This window comes from Lepidochelys kempii, chromosome 1 (assembly GCF_965140265.1).
Source record: "Lepidochelys kempii isolate rLepKem1 chromosome 1, rLepKem1.hap2, whole genome shotgun sequence".
Lineage (NCBI taxonomy): Eukaryota > Metazoa > Chordata > Testudines > Cheloniidae > Lepidochelys > Lepidochelys kempii.
Genome location: NC_133256.1, coordinates 11,774,129 through 11,794,585, shown reverse-complemented (window position 1 = coordinate 11,794,585; position 20,457 = coordinate 11,774,129). Strand labels below are relative to the sequence as shown.

General features: G+C 51.6%; 1 protein-coding gene across 1 annotated transcript in view; it reads left to right on the top strand.

The window, feature by feature from the left end:
- The window catches only part of P2RY6 (pyrimidinergic receptor P2Y6), an 83,624-nt gene extending 66,361 nt beyond the window's left edge, over positions 1-17,263 (top strand). Inside the window, exon 2 of the mRNA XM_073316271.1 lies at positions 14,744-17,263. Coding sequence (XP_073172372.1) covers positions 14,789-15,781 — 993 coding nt within the window. The 5' untranslated portion in view covers positions 14,744-14,788 and the 3' untranslated portion in view covers positions 15,782-17,263. The remainder of the gene's footprint in view (positions 1-14,743) is intronic.
- Positions 17,264-20,457: the final 3,194 nt, after the last annotated feature.

The following is a 20,457-nucleotide window of genomic DNA, read 5'->3' as shown; positions in this document are numbered from 1 at the left end:
CCAGGAGCAGGACAGTCACTTGGGCTGCGGCCACGAGCTCTTCCTCTCATTGGATTCCTTCTCGTTTTTGTTTCCTTCTTGGCCCCGGTGAGCCACAGCCTCAGGCTGCCGGGGAGGGGATGTGACAGCCAACACACGGCCACTAGAGAGGCTGGAATTGAAAGAGGAATTGGTGGCACCAGGCCCAGCTGCCTTGCAGTAGCTCAGCTCATTGCAATCACAGCACCACATCTGCATAGCCAGCTGACCCAGGTATCATCCGCGCGCAGGGCCAGCCTGTCGCCCCTTCCTGGACCACCCATTGCCCCTCTCCACGGGGTGCAGGCTCCCAGGGCGGGGAAAGCACCCCTCCAGCCCCTCATCCGTTCCCCCTTCCTCCCCCCAGCATTGGAGACCCCTGCCACATAGGATCCCCCACCAGGGGGAGCAGCTGGCATATGAAGCTTATTGGTGCAGAGGGAGGGTGGGGCTGTCCCCCGCCCCGCCCCCAAGAGCTGGAAGAGTGAGGGAGGGGGAATGAAGTTCCTTTCTGCATCAGGAGGATGGGGACGGACAATGCAGTGCCTCTTCCCAGCTGCCAGCGGGGCTCCTCTCCCAGCTGCTTGGTGGTGGGCAGGAAGGGCAATGGAGCCCATCCCCCGGGAGCCTGGAGTGGGGGAAGTCTCCAGTGGATTCCAAAGAGGAGGCCCAAGTGGGGAAATCCAGTGCCCTCCCCACCCCAGAGCCCAGAAGGAGCAGGACAGGGTAGAGTCTGGGTGAATTTCACTGAGTGACACAGCTCCTGCTGGACACCCTTCCTGCAGGACAGGAGTTAGGATTTAATGCACTAGCCAGGAGACCCAGGTTCAATTCCCAGCTCTGCCCCAGAGTCCCTGTGTGACCCTGGGCAAGTCACTCAGTCCCCATTCCCATCCATACAATGGGGATAACAGCCCTGCCCTGCCTCACAGGGGTGTTGTGAGGCTAATACCTTAAAGAGTGTGAGGCACTCAGATGCTCTGAGGATGACGGCTAGGTAAGTACCTTACAGAGCTAGGACAAGGATGCCAGGAGGATCTCTGTGGGATGGGTTCTGTCTGATGGCTGGCAGATATGTGCAAAGTACTTCCTGCCCTATATGCAGCTCATCACTTCCTCTTTGCAATCCTTCTTCCCTTGCTGTCCCTTGCCTGTGCTAAAACAGCAGGGTGGGCTCTTAGACCTTAGCAGTAATGAGCATTTTCCCCAGTGGCAGCCATTTTCCAGCAGCACCGGTTCAAAACCCCTAGTGTAGATTGAAAGCAGCTGTGCACATGGCTGGATTTTGCGGGGGGAGGGGCATTGCCCTCTGTGATGGGTTGGGTCACGGAAACCCCCTAGGGGCTGCCGCCTGATATGCTGAGACTACCCCGAGCCCGTTTCCCTGCCAGCTTGGGACTTCAGAATCCCGCCTGGTTGTGCCAGGCACGCCAGCCTTCTGCAAACACAGACCCAGGTCTGAACCACGTCCCCCAAAAGCTGCAGGCTTAACTGAAAACAGCTTAAGAAGGGCTCCTGTCTCCAACACCCAGTTGCCCAGTTCCCAATGGGGTCCAAAGCCTAAATAAATCTGTTTTACCCCGTATAAAGATTATACAGGGTAAACTCATAAATTGTTTGCCGTGTCTAACACTGATAGAGAGACATGCACAGCTGTTCTCCCCCACCCCCATCCCTCCGCTATTAATACATACTCCGGGTTAATTAATATGTAAAAAGTGATTTTATTAAACACAAAAAGTAGGATTTAAGTGGTTCCAAGTAATAACAGACAGAACAAAGTGAATTACGAAGCAAAATAAAATAAAACACGCAAGTCTAAGCCGAGTACAGTAAGAAAACTGAATACAGATAAAATCTCACCCTCAGAGATGTTCCAATAAGCTTCTATCACAGACTGGATGCCTTCCTAGTCTGGGCCCAATCCTTTCCCCTGGTACAGCCCTTGTTCCAGCTCAGGTGGTAGCTAGGGGATTTCTCATGATTGCAGCCCCCTTTGTTCTGTCCCACCTCTTTATATATCTTTTGCACAAGGCAGGAATCCTTTGTCCCTCTCTGGGTTCCCACCCCTCCCTCTAAATGGAAAAGCACCAGGTTAAAGATGGATTCCAATTCATGTGACATGATCACATGGCCCTGTAAGACTCCAAGCCATAGGCGCTGACTTCTTCTGGCGCCGATGAGTGCTCGACCCCCCAACCTCTGCCCCCGGCCCGCCCCCATTCCAACTCTTCCCCAAAGTCCCTGCCCCAACTCCGCCCTCTCCCGCTGCCCCCATTCCAACCCCTTACCCAAAGTCCCCACCCCAATTCCGCCCCCTCCTTGCCCCTATTCGACTCCTTCCCCAAATCCCCACCTCTTTCCCCACCTCTTCCTCTGAGCGTGCCACGTTCCTGCTCCTCCCCCCTCCCTCCCAGCGCTTGCTACAGCTGTTTGGCAGCAGCAAGCGCTGGGAGGGAGGGAGGAGCGGAGACGCTCTGGGAGGAGGCAGAGAAGGAGGTGAGGCGGGCCAGGGGGAGGTTGGTGGCCAGTGGGTGCAAAGCACCCACTAATTTTTCCCCCGTGGGTGCACCAGCCCCGGAGCACCCACGGAGTCGGCGCCTCTGCTCCAAGCCCTTATTCCTCCCAGCCTGGCGCACAGGAAGGCCTGCCTGCAAACAGAGCCGTCCACAGTCAGTTGTCCTGGCTGATGGGAGCCATCAAGATTCCAAACCACCATTAATGGCCCCCACGTTGCATAGGACCTCGGTTCTAGCTCCTATTTCTCGGTTCAGATACAAGAGCGATACATTTGTGCAAATAGGATGACCACGCTCAGTAGCTTACAAGCTTTGTAATGACAAGAGACCTTTTGCATGAAGCATATTCCGGTTACATTGTATTCACGCTCATTAGCATATTTTCATAAAATCGTATAGAGTGCAACGTCACACGCCCCCAACCTGCAAGCCCCCTTAGGGCAGGCCGCCTTAGGGCACGTCTTGGCTAGCAACAGCAGCGCTTCAAGGTGGCTGTAAGGAAACCACCCCCATGAGGGGAGCAGCTCCCAGCGCTGGTGCACTGTCTACACTGCCATGTTGCAGCGCTCAGCGGGTTGTGCTTTCACACCCCTGAGCGAGAAAGCTGCAGCGCTGTAAAGTGGCCGTGTGGACGAGGCCTTAGTGCAGCGGTGGCCAGCCTGTGGCTCCGGAAGTTAATCTGCGGCTCCTTGTACAGGCACCGACTCCGGGGCTGGAGCTACAGACACCAACTTTCCAGTGTGCCGGGCGTGGGGGGAGGTCTCTGCTCGACCCCTGGCTCTGCCACAGGCCCTGCCCCGAGTCCACCCCTTCTCGCCCCCTCCCCTGAGCCTGCCGTGCCCTCGCTCCTTCCCCTCCCCCCCAGAGCCTCCTGCACGCCACGAAACAGCTGATCGGGAGGTGTGGGGAGGGAGGGGGAGGCGCTGATCGTCGGGGCTGCCGGTGGGTGGGAGGCGCTGGGAGCGTGGGAGGGGGAGCTGATGTGGGGCTGACGATTTATTACTGTGGCTCTTTGGCAAAGTACGTTGGTAAATTCTGGCTCCTTCTCAGGCTCAGGTTGGCCCTCCCCTGCCTTAGAACTTGGCTACACTTGCAGATGTAGAGCGCTGGGAGTTAAACCGGCCTTCAGAGACCGCAGCAGGGAAAACGCTGCCGTGTGTTCACACTGTCAGCTGCAAGCACACCGGCACGGCCCACATTGGCAGCCCTTGCAAGGCCACAAAGAGCAGTGCATTGTGGTAGCTATCCCAGTGTGCAAGTGGCTGCAACGTGCTTTACAAATGGGGCGGGGGAGGTGGAGTGTGACAGGGAGTGTGTTGTGTGTATGTGGGGGGAGAGACAGTGTGATTTGGGGGGGCTGAGAGTGTGTCAGCATGCTGTCTTGTAAGTTCAGACAGCAGCAGACCGCCCTCCCCCCGCCCCCGACACACACCACACACACTCACAACAGTCACGCTGACACCTGGGCATTTCAGCCAGGGCGCAGCAAGCGTTATGCTTCTCGTGGAGGTGGATTACCAAGAGCACTAAAGCTGCAGAGTCCAGGCGCTCTATGTGCCTTGCCAGTGTGGACACCTCAGGAGTTACGGCGCCCGGGGCTGCTTTAGTGGGCTCTAACTTGCAAGTGTAGCCAAGCCCTAAGTGTGCAATATAAGGAGTTCTGCAGAGGAGACAGGAGACTGCTCCCAGCTTGCGCCCCTGAGGCAGGGAGTCAGAATTTTGTTTATAAACACAGGTTTCAGAGTAGCAGCCGTGTTAGTCTGTATTTGCAAAAAGAAAAGGAGGACTTGTGGCACCTTAAATTGGTTAGTCTCTAAGGTGCCACAAGTCCTCCTTTTCTTTTTGTTTATAAACACAGTGATTAACAGGTGATTAAGATAAGAAAGAGCTGTTAGGATGTTTCCTAAAGTTAAATGATCTGTTCCAAGCTTGGTGAACTGCAAAAAGTAGTCTAAATGATAGAAAGTAATTGTAGACTAATTACTAATATCTTTCTATGAGAAGATAACTGATTTTTTAGACAAAGGAAATGCAGTAGATCTGATCTACCTGGATGTCAGTAAGGCATTTAATACAGTTCCACATGAGAAATTATTAGTTAAACTGGAGAAGATGGGAATTAATATGAGAACTGAAAGTTGGATAAAGAACTGTTTAAAGGGGAGACTACAACAGGTCACACTGAAAGGTGAATTGTCAGGCGAGAGGGAGGTTACTAGTGAAGTTCCTCAGGGATCGGTCTTGGGACCAATCTTATTTAACATTTTTATTAATGACCTTGGCACAAAAAGTGGGAGTGTGCTAATAAAATTTGCAGATGATGCAAAGTTGGGAGGTATTCCCAATATGGAGAGGGACCAGAATATCATACAAGAAGATCTGGAGAACCTTGTAAACTGGAGTAATAGAAATGGGATGAAATTTAATAGTGCAAAGTGCAAGGTCATGCACTTGGGGGACTAACAACAAGAATTTTTGCTATAAACTGGGGACTTATTAGTTGGAAGTGACAGAGGAGAAGAAAGACCTGGGTCTATTGGTTGATCACAGGATGACTAGGAGCCAGCAATGTGATATGGCTGTGAAAAAAGCTAATGCGGTCTTGGGATGCGTCAGGCGAGGTATTTCCAGTAGAGACAGGGAGGTGTGAGTACCATTATACAAGGCACTGATGAGACCTCATCTGGAATACTGCGTGCAGTTCTGGTCTCCCATGTTTAAGAAAGATGAATTCAAACTGGAACAGATGCAGAGAAGGGCTACTTGGATGATCTGAGGAATGAAAAACCTGCTTTATGAGAGGAGACTAGAAGAGCTTGGCTTGTCTAGCCTGACCAAAAGAAGACTGAGGGGAAATATAATTTCTTTCTATAAATACTTCAGAGAGATAAATACCAGGGCGGGAGAGGAGTTATTTAAGTTAAGCTCCAATGTGGATCCCAGAACAAATGGATATAAGCTGGCCATCAACAAGTTTAGGCTTGAAATTAGACGGCGGTTTCTAACCATCAGAGGAGTGAAGTTCTGGAGCAGCATCCCAAGGGAAGCAGCGGCGGCAAAAAACCTAACTGGCTTCAAGTATAAGCTTGATAAGTTTATGCAGGGGATGGTGAGATGGGACTGCCTACAATGGCATATAGCCAATCTGCGACTGCTAGCAGCAAAAATCCCCAACGGCTGGAGATGGGACACTAGATGGGGAGAGCTCTGAGTTACTACAGAGAATTCTTTCCAAGTTATCTTCCTGGTGAGTCTTGCCCACATGCTCAGGGTCTAACTGATTGCCATATTTGGGGTTGGGAAGGAATTTTCCCCCAGATCAGATTGGCAAAGACCCTGGTGGTTTTATGTTTTCCTCTGCAGCATGGGGCTTGGGTCACTTGCAGGTTTAAAATAGTGTGAATGATGTCTAAATAGTGTAACTTGAAGTCTTTAAATCATGATTTGAGGACTTCAGTAACACAGCCAGAGGTTATGGGTCTATTACAGGAGTGGGTAGGTGAGGTTCTGTGGCCTGCAAGGTGCAGAAGGTCAGACTAGATGATCATGATGGTCACTTCTAACATCAGTAAGTGTATCTGAGTAAGAATAAACATTACAATTTTAAACCTAACCAGTGTCCCTTAAGTGACTTACCACAAGATGACAGAACATGTTAGTATTAGAGCTGAGTGGGTCTAACATTTAATTTTCTTTCTTGATACAGGAATTAGATACAGTGCTCCTGTCAGACAATTTCTAAGTTATTATCTGCAAAAAAAAACCATATAGTTTTCAGTTGCCTATGTAGTCCCTGAAATCATGGTTAAAGTTGCCCTCCTCTCCCCCTCCCCCCAGAAAAATCTGAAATGGTGCCCCTCTGGGCAGGCACGGAATTTTCCCCTAGCACACACATGCGGCCCCATTGGCCTGACTGGAGCTGCTCCTCCCCCCAAAAATATAAAAGTCAAACTATGCCTAGGGCTGTGCACCTTACTCCAGCTTCAGGCAAACTCCACCGGCACAAATAATGCGCTGTAGTGGCTTTGCCTGAGCCAGTGGCTGTGTCAGTGGATAGAAAGCTGGCTAGATTGTCAGGCTCAACGGGTAGTGATCAATGGCTCCATGTCTAGTTGGCAGCCGGTATCAAGTGGAGTGCCCCAAGGGTCGGTCCTGGGGCGGTTTTGTTCGATATCTTCATTAATGATCTGGAGGTTGGTGTGGATTGCACCCTCAGCAAGGTTGCAGATGACACTAAACTGGGAGGAGAGGTAGATACGCTGGAGGGCAGGGATAGGATACAGAGGGACCTGGACAAATTAGAGGATTGGGCCGAAAGAAATCTGATGAGGTTCAACAAGGACAAGTGCAGAGTCCTGCACTTAGGATGGAAGAATCCCATGCACAGCTACAGACTAGGGACCAAGTGGCTAGGCAGCAGTTCTGCAGAAAAGGGCCTAGGGGTTACAGTGGACGAGAAGCTGGATATGAGTCAGCAGTGTGCCCTTGTTGCCAAGAAAGCTAACAGCATTTTGGGCTGTATAAGTAGGAGCATTGCCTGCAGATCGAGGGACGTGATCGTCCCCCTCTATTCGACATTGGTGAGGCCTCATCTGGAGTACTGTGTCCAGTGTTGGGCCCCACACTACAGGAAGGATGTGAAAAAATTGGAAGGAGTCCAGCGGAGGGCAACAAAAATGATTAGGGGACTGGAACACATGACTTATGAGGAGAGGCTGAGGGAACTGGGATTGTTTAGTCTGCAGAAGAGAAGAATGAGGGGGGATTTGATAGCTGTTTTCAACTACCTGAAAGGGGGTTCCAAAGAGGATGGATCTAGACTGTTTTCAGTGGTACCAGATGACAGAACAAGGAGTAATGGTCTCAAGTTGCAGTGGGGGAGGTTTAGGTTGGATATTAGGAAAAACTTTTTCACTAGGAGGGTGGTGAAGCACTGAAATGGGTTACCTAGGGAGGTGGTGGAATCTCCTTCCTTAGAAGTTTTTAAGGTCAGACTTGACAAAGCCCTGGCTGGGATGATTTAGTTGGGGATTGGTCCTGCTTTGAGCAGGGAGTTGGACTAGATGACCTCCTGAGGTCCCTTCCAACCCTGATATTCTGTGATTCTATGATTCTAAAATCCCCAGTATAGACAAGGCCTAAGACATGCTTTGGACAGTTAATGAGCTCCCATGGCAATGAGACAGCCCAGCCTGGCTAACCAGGACCATGTTCCCAAGGCTTCATCTGCTGGCAGGAATCTCCAGGGCTGTGCACATCCCATGGCACCCGCTCGTTCATAAATCCCTGCTGATGGGTGCAACAACAGGAATAGTGGTGGCATATGCCTGGGGCCAGATTCTGCAGTGGTGGCCTGTAGGAACCCCAGAGTAGCTCCATTGGCTATTACTCTGGATTTACACCAGTGTCACTGAGAGCAGAAGTTAGTCCACTGTGTATAAAATTACATGGATACACACTTCAGGCAAAATGTTCGAACTTGCGGTGCCTAAACAACAGAGGTCTAGTTTTCATAGGTGAGCAGAATCTATCACTCACACGGAAGTCACAGGCACTGTGCAGCAGCTCTGAAATTCAGGCATCAGACCACCTGCACTGGTGGAGTTCTATGTTAACCGGATATTATACTACATAGCATAAAAACATATGTTTTTACGCATGCGTGTGTGTACATATGCATATGTGTATCTCAGAATATCAGCCGTATAGTCGTGAGATGAAAGCTGTATCTGCCTGGTTAATTTCACTTTTACCTGATATCATACGAAGCGGCACCACACGAAACTTGTAAAGGAACTGTACAAGGAAATCATCCAAGGGAGAGGGGGTCAGCGCTGTTAGATGGGAGTCCAACACACGGCCTGTAGGCCGGATCTGTTCTCCATTGTGTAGTCACATAGCCTGCATGGCACAGTCAGATGCTGTAGCTCAGCTTTAATATTAAAAAAAGGTAAGTTTCTAGCCCTCCTGGCTGCCAAGAGACCCTTCCCAATGTGAATCAAACGTAATGGATGCAGTACAGCTTGCCTGCGTCTGCAGATAGCCTGAGACAATGGCTTAGAGGGGTGAACTCCCCTGACCCCTATTACTCTGACTTTAAGTGACTCGTCAACTTTAAATGAGCAGATCTGGGCTCCCATGTTTAAGAAGGATGAATTCAAGCTGGAACAGCTGCAGAGAAGGGCTACTAGGATGATCCAAGGAATGAAAAACCTGCCTTATGCGAGGAGACTCAAAGAGCTTCACTTGTTTAGCCTAACCAAACGAAGGCTGAGGGGAGATATGATTGCTCTCTATGAATACATCAGAGGGATAAATACCAGGGAGAGAGAGGAGTTATTTAAATTAAGCACCAATGTGGACACAAGAACAAATAGATATAAACTGGCCATCAACAAGTTTAGGCTGGAGCAGCCTCCCAAGAGGAGCAGTGGGGGCGGAAAACCTAACTGGCTTCAGGCCTGAGCTTGGTAAGTTTAGGAGGGGACAGTGTGATAAGACTACCTACACTGGCATATAGCGGATCTGCGACTGCTAATAGCAAATATCTCCAACAGCAGGTGATAGGACTCTAGATGGGGAGGGCTCTGAGTTACTACAGAGAAATCTTTCCCAGATGTCTCACTGGTGGGTCTTGCCCATATGCTCAAGGTCTAACTGATCACCATATTTGGTGGCGGAAAGGAATTTTCCCCTAGGTCAGATTGGCAGAGACCTTGAGGGTTTTTCACGTTCCTCTGCAGCATGGGGCATGGGCCACTTGCAGGTTTAAACTAGGGTAAATGGTAGATTCTCTGTAACTTGAAGTCTTTCGATCATGATTTGAGGACTTCAGTAACTCAGCCGGAGGTTATGGGTCTATCGTAGCAGTGGATGGGTGGGGTTCTGTGGCTTGCGGTGTGCAGGAGGTCAGACTAGAAGATGATCACGCAGGTCCCTTCTGGCCTTAAAGTCTGTGAGAACTCATTAATCACTGACCATTCTAGTGGGTAGGGTGGGAGCTGCTGCAGAGGGAGACATGCAGAGGACAGGACAGAGGAGACTGAGAGAGAGCAGGGAGAAGGAGAGAAACAGAAAGGAGGATGGGGAAAGGAGAGGAACAAAGGGCAGGAACATCAGTGGCCACAAGGGGAACAGACTTTTCGCTCTGATGAGGACTGCAGCGGTAACACCTGCACTAACAGTAAATAAATGTTCAGTCACTACAAACGGGCTGTACTTGTCCCCTCAATTTCTGTGCAGACCTCCTTCAGCCACCAGTGGGTGTGCAGGGTGCGCTGGGGGGGGGGATATATACACCTGAAATGATGCTCCAGCCCCAGGCACCATAATTACCCTACAATTCCACCGTCTCCCCTCAGTGCATTGGACACCCCTCCTCTCGTCCATCTCCACGGGCCGGGGCAGCGTTGTTACCCCTACCGCTCGTACTCCGACTGCTCTAGTTTTAAATGTCTCACGCAATGGAGTGTCTTTCCCTTGTCCTTGGAAGTCTGTTCCACGGCCCATTACAGCTCGCCATTAGGAAGTTCCTGCTGATATTCAACCTAGATTCTCCTTGGCTAATTGTTCATAAATCTTCCTTTCTACGAGGGCTTCTTGCTCTCGGTTTAACTAGCAACAGCGCTCTTGGGACGAACAAACTGGTGTTGCGGGGGTTATATTGCTTTCTGTAAATACATCTCCCTTCCAATGGTTCTTCTAGTCCTTCATTTTCTACCTGTGAGAAATTCCTACTGTACTAGGGTTGTCATTTAAGCGCAGTTAATTTTGTTTTCCGTTAATTGCAGGCGTTAAGACGTTAATTTTTTCGTCAATTAATTGTATACGTCTGGGCGGGGAGGGAGACATTGGTGGGCGGGGTGGAGGGGGCAGCATGGGGCTAAAGCCCCAGCCCAGAGTTCGGGGGGGAAAAGTGCTGAAATCCCAGCCCACAGCTCTGCCAGCAGCTGGGGAGGGGGGGCTGAAGCCCCAGCCCTGGAGCCCCAAGTGGGGCTGGAGCCCAGAGCCCCACACCCTGAGGGGGGCTGAAGTCTGGAGCCCCACGCCCCAAACCCCCTACCCTGAGTGGAGCTGAAGCCCTAAGTCCCTCGGGGCTGAAGGTGTGTGTGTGTGGGGCGGTCACACTTTTTTTAAGTCCAAATGGGGTCACCAGCACAAAAGACTTGAGAGATGCTGCCATAGAGAACAGGGGCCTGGCGAGCTCAGCCTCTCTGCCTCAGCCTCTCCTCGCTGGCCGCATGCAGAGTCCCTGAGGTAAAATCCACCCTCCCTTCCAAACAAGGGCTCGCTCAGCTGAAGGGAGTTATGCAAATATCATAATCGTTCATTTGTAAGTTCTCCTTGCATGATAAAGATTGGACTGCAATATGTGAACGAGGTGAATTGAAATGATGTTTCTTCTGTTTATCTTTCTTACGGTGCAAATATTTGTAATCAAACTGAATACTATAAAGTGAGCTCTGTGTGCTTTGTATTCTGTGTTGTAATTGAAATCAACATATTTGCAAATATAGAAAACCCCCAAAAATATCTTTTAAAAAAGGATTCTATTATTGCTTAACAGTGTGATTAAAACTGCAGTTAATCACAATTAATTGTTTTAATTGCTCGACAGCCCTAATTCCTCGATAATGAGTCAGACCAACCGTAGCACCCACCGGCCCCAACCAAGAGCAGCGCCCCCTTGCACCAAGCGCCGCACAAGAACAGAGCGAGATGGCCCCTGCCCTAAAGGCAGTCTAAATAAGACAAGGCAGACAGACCACGGAGGGGAAAACAGAGGTGAAGTGACTTGCCCAGGATCACACAGGGAATTACAGGGATCACACAGGCAGGGCTGGGAATAAAAGTCAGGTCTCACAATGCCCCGCTTGCTAGCCCATGCTGCCGCCCCTGGTCTCAGCAGTGCTGGGCTAGAGGGTTCCTTCGGGTCAGCTGCAAACCCCACTCTCTCACGCTTGTGGTTTTGTCCCGAACTCTCCCAGCGAAGCTCAGATTTCAGCAGCTGGTTCGCTCTCACATTTGTGCTTTTTGACCACCTCATTCTTGCCCAAGGCACGAGGCTGTCAGTCTGATGACCTCCTAGTGGCTCCGGAGCCCATCTGGCATAGGCCCCAATCCTGTGAGCTCTCCCAGCCCGTGAGATGTTGAGCTCCCCCCAGACGCTCAGGATGGGGTTCACAGAGCCTAGCATGGCGGTGACGTTATCCTGCCCACTAACCACACAGGCCCCATGCCAGCAGGGCTGGCCAGAGCACAGTCGCAGGGCAGACCACACATCTGTGGGCCGGATCCAAGTCACCGCGGCTCCAGCAGGAATGGCTTTGACGCAGGGCGTCTGGCCCCGCTTGCTCTCTTGCGTCACTGACGGTGATTCTCAGACACTGGAGTCGTAACTCCCCAGAGGACCTTCCGCCTCGACCCGGTGTCTTTTAGATAAACAGATATTGTTAGCACGACAGCGTGTCCCGGCCTGACACGCTCCAGGGGCACGGTCCGCCTGTGGGAAGCAGCCGCCAGCAAACCTCCTGGGACAAGGGGATTGAGCTCTTCCCAGTCTCCCCCGTCCCCCTGCTAACGGCCGATCCTTGGCTGCCATTTTGGTCACCTTGCTGGTTCCTATACCTGGCCTGGCAAGACAACTCCTCCCCCATCCCTTCAGTCGCACTCACTGGGAGGCCGGCCCGAGTCAGGCCTCCCTATTGGCACTGTGTGTGTTCAGCGCAGCTCCTGGCAAGCGCTCGGGGCACCCCTGTGTCGCAGAGCACAGTCCCTCTGCCAAGGAGGGGAGGCAGTTAACACACGCTCCAGCCCCATGGCACTTGATAGATAAGGAGCCAGGGCCTGATTCAACTCCCATTGCAGTCAATAGGCTCCCATGGAAGTCAGTGGCAACTGGAGCAGACCCTTCTCTGGGGATCTAGTTACTCTGCCAAGATTATGCTGCCTGTCATCCCGTTATATGCTCTTGTGGCATTTGTATCCATGGCCTGTTCCAAGAAGGAAGCTGTCTGTCCATGTTAGGAGGACCTGTTATTGTTACAGGATCTAATAATTTCTGGTTCACATCATACTAACCCATCACCATTGGACTATTTACTCCCGTTGTTGTTTGCAGTATTGTAGCCATGTTGGTCCCAGGATACTAGAGACAAGTTGGGTGAGGTGATTTCTGTTATTGGACCAACTTGTGTTGGTGAGAGAGACACGCTTCCGAGCTACGCAGAGCTCTGCTTCAGGTCTGGGAAAGGCACTCAGAGCATCACAGCTAAAGGGTGGAGCAGCTAAGGAGTTAACACATGTTGCAAGAGACCATTCAAGTTGAAGTGGGCAGGTGGTACTTCTACAGTCATAGGCCAACAGAGGAGTTAGTGGGTTACAAAGTTTTGTAGTGAGCCATAAATCCAGTGTCTCTATTAAGTCCATCGTTTTTGGTGTCTAGCAGAGCTATGAATTTAAGCTCCCAGGCTTGTCTTTTGAAGGCGTTGTGCAGGTTTCCTTGGAGGACGAGGACTGCGAGGTCAGATATGGAGCGATCGCTTTGTGAAAAGTGTTGGCCCAGGGGTGAGAGGGTGTTTTTGCCTTTAATCATTTTCCTGTTTGAGCTCATTCACGAGCGGAGTGATTGCCTGCTGTCCCCCACACAGTTGTTATTGGGATGTTTAGTGCACTGGATGAGGTGCGTCACACGTGGTGATGGACGTTTTTAGGACTCATGGAGCTTGAAAGGTGTGTTGGGGGTGGGGTATGGAACATCGTAGCAGCTGTGATATTTCTGCAGGTTTTGCATTTGAGGTTAAGGCAGGGACTGGTGCCACTTTGTGTTGGTGGGTACTGGTCTGTGTGGAGCTGGCTCCAGATGAGACTGGGGGGTTGTTTGACGGCCAAAAGAGGCCACAGTGTAGACGGGGCACTGAGATCTTCCCTGGATGGTGCCTGGGTTGGGTGCAATGAGTGTAGCATGCCAGTGCTGTTAATGCACTGGATAAGCGTTGTCACAAGGCAATCATAGTGAGCCATGGCCAGTTCTGGGCCATTTTACACTAGGTAGCATCTTCCATAAGTGCGCTGTTTACCATTGCTTATTGGGGACCGTGTTCTCACTTGTCTGTAGCTCAGTTGACTTCAGTGAAGCGATGCCGCTGCTGATTTATGCCAGGTGAGTGTTTATATTACACTAGCGCCCAGAGGCCCGGGTCAGGATCAGCCACCCACTGTACCGAGCCCTGAGTGAACACAAAGGTAGACACAGTCCCTGCCCCTAAAGAGTCTAAAATCTACCTCTCCCAAAGGGCTTTATACACTTGAATGAATTGCTTGGACAGCGGGATAATACAGTGGAGGGGAAGAGATGGAGACATGTTTTCAGAGGCATGGCAAGATGGCAGCAGCTGCAAGGGAGAAGGCACTTGCACCGACAGGGCAGCAACGGGAAGGAGAAGGATTGTCGTGTGGTTAAAGCACTGGATTGGGATCCAGGATAGCTAGGTTTGATTTGTGGCTCTGACACAGACTCACTGCATGGCTTTGGGCAAATAATTTAATCTCTGTCTGTCTCAAAGCCCCATGGAGAGCTAACCCTTCCTTGCTCCAACTTTTTGTCTCTCGTCCGTTTTCATTGGCTGCGCCTCGGTGCAGGGACTCGCTGTGCATGTGTACAGCACCTAGCACAACGGGGCTGTGATCTCGTGTGGGGTCTCTGGGCGCCAGAGTGGTATTAATACATCATGAGGGGAGGGGAGGAGGCTGGTGCTAAATGAATGGGGAACAGAACAGGAAGAGACAAGGTCCATGAAGGATATTGAAGCGAGAGGGGCAATTCTGTGCAGTCTGGGGCTGGGTGATCATGTAGAGAGGTGGGGCAGACAGGAGAGCAGCCTCACTAAATCAAGACGGGAGGAGACGCTATGCTTTGGCTCCGCACGTAGTTCTGAGGTCAATGCAGGAATCACTGGGTGAAATCCTCTGGCCTGGGCTACGCAGGAGCTCAGCCTTAGATGATCACGTTGGTGGCCTTCAGATCTATGAGCTGGACCTTGAACTGAATGAAGGGCCAGTGGGGTCATTTGTTGGATGGGGTGATGTGCTTGTGCTCCTTGGTCCAGGGCTAGTTTGGTGTCAGCATGGCTATTGTGCGTGCCGGGGTATCGACGGTTCCTGGTGTGGAACAAGTTCCTGACTCTCCCATTCTGTTTTGCTTGCAGGCTCTTCTGCCGCGGAAGGCCTGCTGGGTCTAGGCTGAGCCCGGCATGGAGATGGAGAACCATACTGTGGCTGCGGCGACGAACTCCTGCACCTTTCATGAGGAGTTCAAGCAGATCCTGCTGCCCCTGGTCTACTCTGTGGTCTTTGTGGTGGGGCTCCCCCTGAACTTCATCGTCATTGTGCAGATCTGGCTCTCCAGGAAGGTGCTGACCCGCACTGCCATCTACATGCTGAACCTGGCCACGGCCGACCTGCTGTACGTGTGCTCCCTGCCGCTGCTCATCTACAACTACACACAGAAGGACTACTGGCCCTTTGGGGACTTCACCTGCAGGTTCGTCCGCTTCCAGTTCTACAGCAACCTGCATGGCAGCATCCTGTTCCTCACCTGCATCAGCGTCCAGCGCTACCTGGGCATCTGCCACCCTCTGTCATCCTGGCACAAGAAGAGGGGCAAGAGGTTTACCTGGATGGTGTGCGGCGGGGTATGGGTCATCGTCATCGCCCAGTGCCTGCCCACCTTCATCTTTGCCTCCACGGGCATCCAGAGGAATAGGACTGTGTGCTACGACCTCAGCCCCCCAGACCGCTCCGCCAGCTACTTCCCCTACGGCATGACGCTGACAGTAACGGGGTTCCTCATCCCCTTCATCTTCATCCTGGTGTGTTACTGCTGCATGACCAAGATCCTCTGCCAGAAGGACGAGATGATAGGCCTGGCCGTGCGCAAGAAGAAGGACAAGGCCATCCGGATGATCATCATTGTAGTCATCGTCTTCGCCATCAGCTTCTTCCCCTTCCACCTGACCAAGACCATCTACCTGATCATCCGCTCCTTGGCGGGCGTGCCCTGCCTTTTCTTGCAAACCTTTGCCATCGCCTACAAGTGCACTAGGCCCTTTGCCAGCATGAACAGCGTCCTGGACCCCATCCTCTTCTACTTCACCCAGCGCAAGTTCCGGGAGAGCACACGCCACCTCCTGGAAAAAGTGAGCTCCAAGTGGAGACACGACACATGCCGCACCTACAAGTCGTAGGCTCCGGGGAAAGGAGAATGAGGGGGGCCTGTTCTGCTGCGTGGAAGCAGAGGACTGAACGGCTGTGGCTTTATTGCAGCCAGCCCTGCTTTACCCAGCAACAGAGAGAGAGAGAGAGAGAGCAGGAGGCAAGGACTGATGGTCCTGAGCATAGAGCTGGGAGCCAGGAGCTTCTGAGTTTACTCCCAGTTCTGGCCATGGGTGGGTCACTGGGCCTCTCTGGGCCTCTGTTTACCCATCTGCAGGATGGAGAACAATATTCTGTAAATAACAGGTAAAATGATGCTGACCTACCACACCTTGGTCAGGGCCTGGAAAGTGCTTTGAGGCTGGACCATGCTAAGAACAGTTTATCCTTAAAATTCCAGCAAATGGCCTGAGCTGGGAGAGGTTCCAGAACAGCTGGAAAGAGGGAAGTGAAAATAATTGGGAGCAGGTTTTGGGGCTGGGCTAGGTGGTGTCCGAACGCAGTATTAGAACGGCTACTGTGGTGCACCGCAGCTGTCACCTTTGAGGAGGAGCGGGGCTTTTTGCGGATCTGCTGCTCGCTCTGTGGATTTCAGCAGGACCGCTGAGGGACTGGCGGTCCTTGCCACAGATCTCTGACTGGCAAAGCCCTAGCAACCGCGCGCGGGGCTTTGTGGGGAATTGTGCTTCTGACGCTGATTACAGTGGGCTCCACTCCGCGCCACTGGAGTTGCAGCACACCTGGGTTTGTCCCAACGTGTTTCATTCAGAATGATGTTTCCAGTAGATTTGGGAAATCAGTTATTAGCAAGTAGTTCAGTGCTTCCTCTGGTTTACAACTACCTAGATTTGGTGGACAAAAATCTCTCTCCACGTCAGTTCCCTAGAGAGGAGATCACCTCTGAGAACTAGCCGGTCGGGAATAGGGGAATCAACTGCTACTTGCCAGTGCACAAATTACTGGGATCTGGTCATCTTATCCACCAGCCAGTGTTTTTTCACTGCTTTGCCACAGTAACTCAGCTGAGTTTCCCAAGCAGAAAGCTGCTTTACTAATGCAAGGAAAACCTACACTGGGAATTTAGAGACGACAATAGGTCTCTTGGGACCACATGAGTCTACAAAAGGATTGATCCACATGGGAGGGCAGGAAAAGAGAAATCTAGCGAGTACATCTACAGTATTATTGGCTGTTAACAATGAGGACACAATCATTAAGCTAACCTGACTACAACAGTCTGATTCAATTTTATCTAGGTCGTCTTACAACTCTCATCACCGTAATATCTGAGCACCTTACAATGCGATCTTCCTGGTTTCTACTGCTTAAAGATTCATAAGTTGCCTGACTGGATCTAATAGGGCTCGGGTGTATTTTTATTTTGTTTTATTTTATTTTATTTTATTTTTGGGCACCCTCATTATAAAAGAATTCTCACATCATCTCCAGCATTTTGAGTGAAGATCTAGTTCATGGGAAATTTAATCTTGTGGGGTTTTTTAAAAAAGGAACTAGACACCAGAATATTTTTAAAGAATTTCTAATATAGCTGCAGTGGTTTTATGATACGCTGGTTTAGTGTGTATGAGCATATCTCCCTCTAGTGGCAGATCCTAGATATAAGACTGCTATTTAATTTCACTCATGCAATAGAGACCCGTGTTTTTGAATATCACAGGTTCAGTCCCCACTGGAGTTAGCATCTGCATGGCTACATCTCATGACAGGCTGCGCTGGGCTTTTTAAGCAAATCAACTCTGTTGTGACACATCACTGAATAACATTTAATTTGAGGGTGGGAGTGGAAGAAATGATTGGAATGACTGTCAATGCTTACGCCTGAGATGGTTCTTGATTAGCAGCAGAAACTAACCAGTGAGTATGGACAGGGTATGAAATAAGAATTGAAGAATTTAACTGAACAAAGGTGGAGTCAACATACTGGGCCAAAGCTAGCCCTGGGGTAATCTAGCACACCGCGGATAAAATCACTTTGAAGTTTGTGGAGTTGCATCTGCTGACAGTGGGGGTGAATTTGATGCAGTGGGGAAGTGTAGGTGCTGTATCTTCCCGTGCTGGGTGCATCTGAAATCAGCGTTGAGACAAGTAGCCAGACCTCTCCTAGGCACTACTCTGAGCAGTGAGGTGGCATCTGTCGACCAGCACTGTCACGTCATAGCCACTCGTGACATTTGTCCTCTGAGCTGTTTACGGGACGTCTGCCACATTGGCCTATATACCAGGGATTGATCCAGGGATCTCCAGAGCTAAAAGCACAAGCACTTACACCATGAGCTAAGGAACCTAGCCCCTCTTGTGGGCAGCTGTAACAGCGTCTATCGCTGCGGGTGAGCACAGCAGCGGACCAGATATACCCGCACCAGTGGATGACACTTACACCACACCTGGTGGACTTGTGTCCACACAGCAGCTATGTTCCCAACACAGCCACACTCTGTTTCATTTAACCTGACTTCTACTGATACCATTTGCTTTTCCCTGTCTCAGCGCACCAGATGTGCTCATCTTCCTCTCTACCCCGACCTACCCCTCCTCTTCTCCAACCAACCACTCCCATGGGCCGGGGGTAATGGAGGCTGGGGGACACAAACTTCTGCTAATGCTCCCCACCGCAGCCCTGGGCCTGGGCCATTGCAGGGCTCAGAGCTCCTCTGGGGAGCCTGGGCTAAGGATTCAGCCCAGGCCAGCTGGGGCTCAGAGCTCCTCCAGACTGCTCCAGGCTCCAGCAGACTGTTTGGGCTCAGGGCTGCTCCGGGGGCTGGCTGGGGCTCAGGGCTGTGCGAGCAGGCCAGCCAGTGAGAGCAGGGTGGCGGAAGGGGCCTCAGGCAAAAGGGGAGGAGGGGGCAGGGCCTTGGGCAGAAGAGGCAGGGCAGGGGGCTAGCCTCCCCAAATGGGAGTTCACGTGCCACCCGTGGCCAGTCCCTTCCAGGCCTCACACCTCTCCCAGTCTCATCCCCCCGGCAGCTCCATCTCTCTCTCCAACCATAGAATCCCAGAAGTGTAGGACCGGAAGGGACCTTGAGAGGTCATCTAGTCCAGTCCCCTGCACTCAAGGAGGGACGAAGTAATAACTCGACCATTCCTGACAGGTGTTTGTCTGACCTGCCCTTAAAGCCTTCCAGTGATGGTGCTTCCACAACCATTGCCATGAGCAGCACTCTAGTCATTTGCACTGAAGAATAATCCCACTTCCCCGACAGGAGCTTCTTTCCCATGAAGCTTTGCACGTAGCTCATTTGCATAATGCTCTTCACTGTAGTCCTTTGTGACAAAGGCTGTGTTGCCGTCTGTGTTTGTACAGCACCTCTCACAGTGGGGCCCCGAATGAGACTTTGGGGGACTTCCGAAATCCAAATGAATAGTATAATGTGAATCCACCCCGACCGCACTGTACCAGTGCATTGTGGGAAAACTATCCCATAGTGCCTCAGTAGGCGATAGCGTGCCCAGACTGGCACCAGCAGCATGTGCAGCAATGCCTTCTGGGATGTCCTACCACACACACAGCTGGGAGGGAGCAGGCTGGGCCAAGCCAGCGATGCAGGCCTGGTGTGGGGGTACCGTGGACACTGCAAAGGTAACATTGTGCCAAAGCAGTTCTAGGAAAGCATCCACGGGCTGGACTAGGGTTCAGGTAGCGATGGAACTGCTGCCATGGTTGCTAACCAAGTGTTAGCAGTGGAGGCAAGCCAACCAGGCCACTGCCTGGTTACAGATGCAACTAGAAGTTGTACTATGGACGTTGTAAGGTCGAAGGCAAAGCATCCACTGAGCCAACAGGTGACACGTGCCCACATCCACACACACAAATCCCGCAGGGTGTCCATCGCTGGAACTCTTAGCCATTCACTGGACACTACGGCTGCAAACGCTAGATCTGAACTACCAGTTCTTGCCCACCTAAAGCTCCCACTGAACCCACATTGGACCTTACCTAGGGGGAACGGAAAAGCTAAACCGCCACCATCTGGTGCATGTGTTTTGAGACGCTGTAGAGGGACTTTGTGTGGAGTAACCGTGGCGTTACCAGCTGGTCCCCAGATGTAAATCTACAGTCCAGAATTCACCTTTCGGTACAGGCGCTGACTTGTAATTTTCCCCGGGGTGCTCCACCCCCACTCTGCTCCTCCCCTCGAGATCCCACCCTCGCTCCTCCTCTTCCAGCCCCCGCTCCAACCCTTCCCCCGAGGCCCCCGCCTGCTCACGGCTCTCTGCCCTCCCACTAGTGCCTCCCCCAGCCTCAGAACAGCTGATCGGCAGTGGCGCCGATGGTGCTTATGCCTTTAGGGATGACCCAAAGCCCAATGACATCAGTAGGAAAAACTCCCATTGACTCAATGGGCTTAGGATTGGGGCATTTCTTCTGGTTGATCCTGGTGTCTGAAATGCTCCTAGGGAGAGTGCTAATGCAGCTATTTGGCCTGGAGGAACCTGCCCCAGCCTGGCAACTCCCCAAAGTGGCTCTGTCTCTGGAGTTGAATGACTGGTTATCAGGCCTCCTTCTCCTTGGTGGAGATCACTGGGTTTGACCGACATTTGCTTGAGAGCAGCGCCCTCTATCTGGGCCATATCCAGGCTTGGGGTAGATAGGACCACTTCCACCATCATCAGGCAAAACTCCCAGGTGCTTTAGTGTCTCTAGGTTCAGTGATACTCAGATTTCAGTGGTTCAGGAGCCAAATTAGCC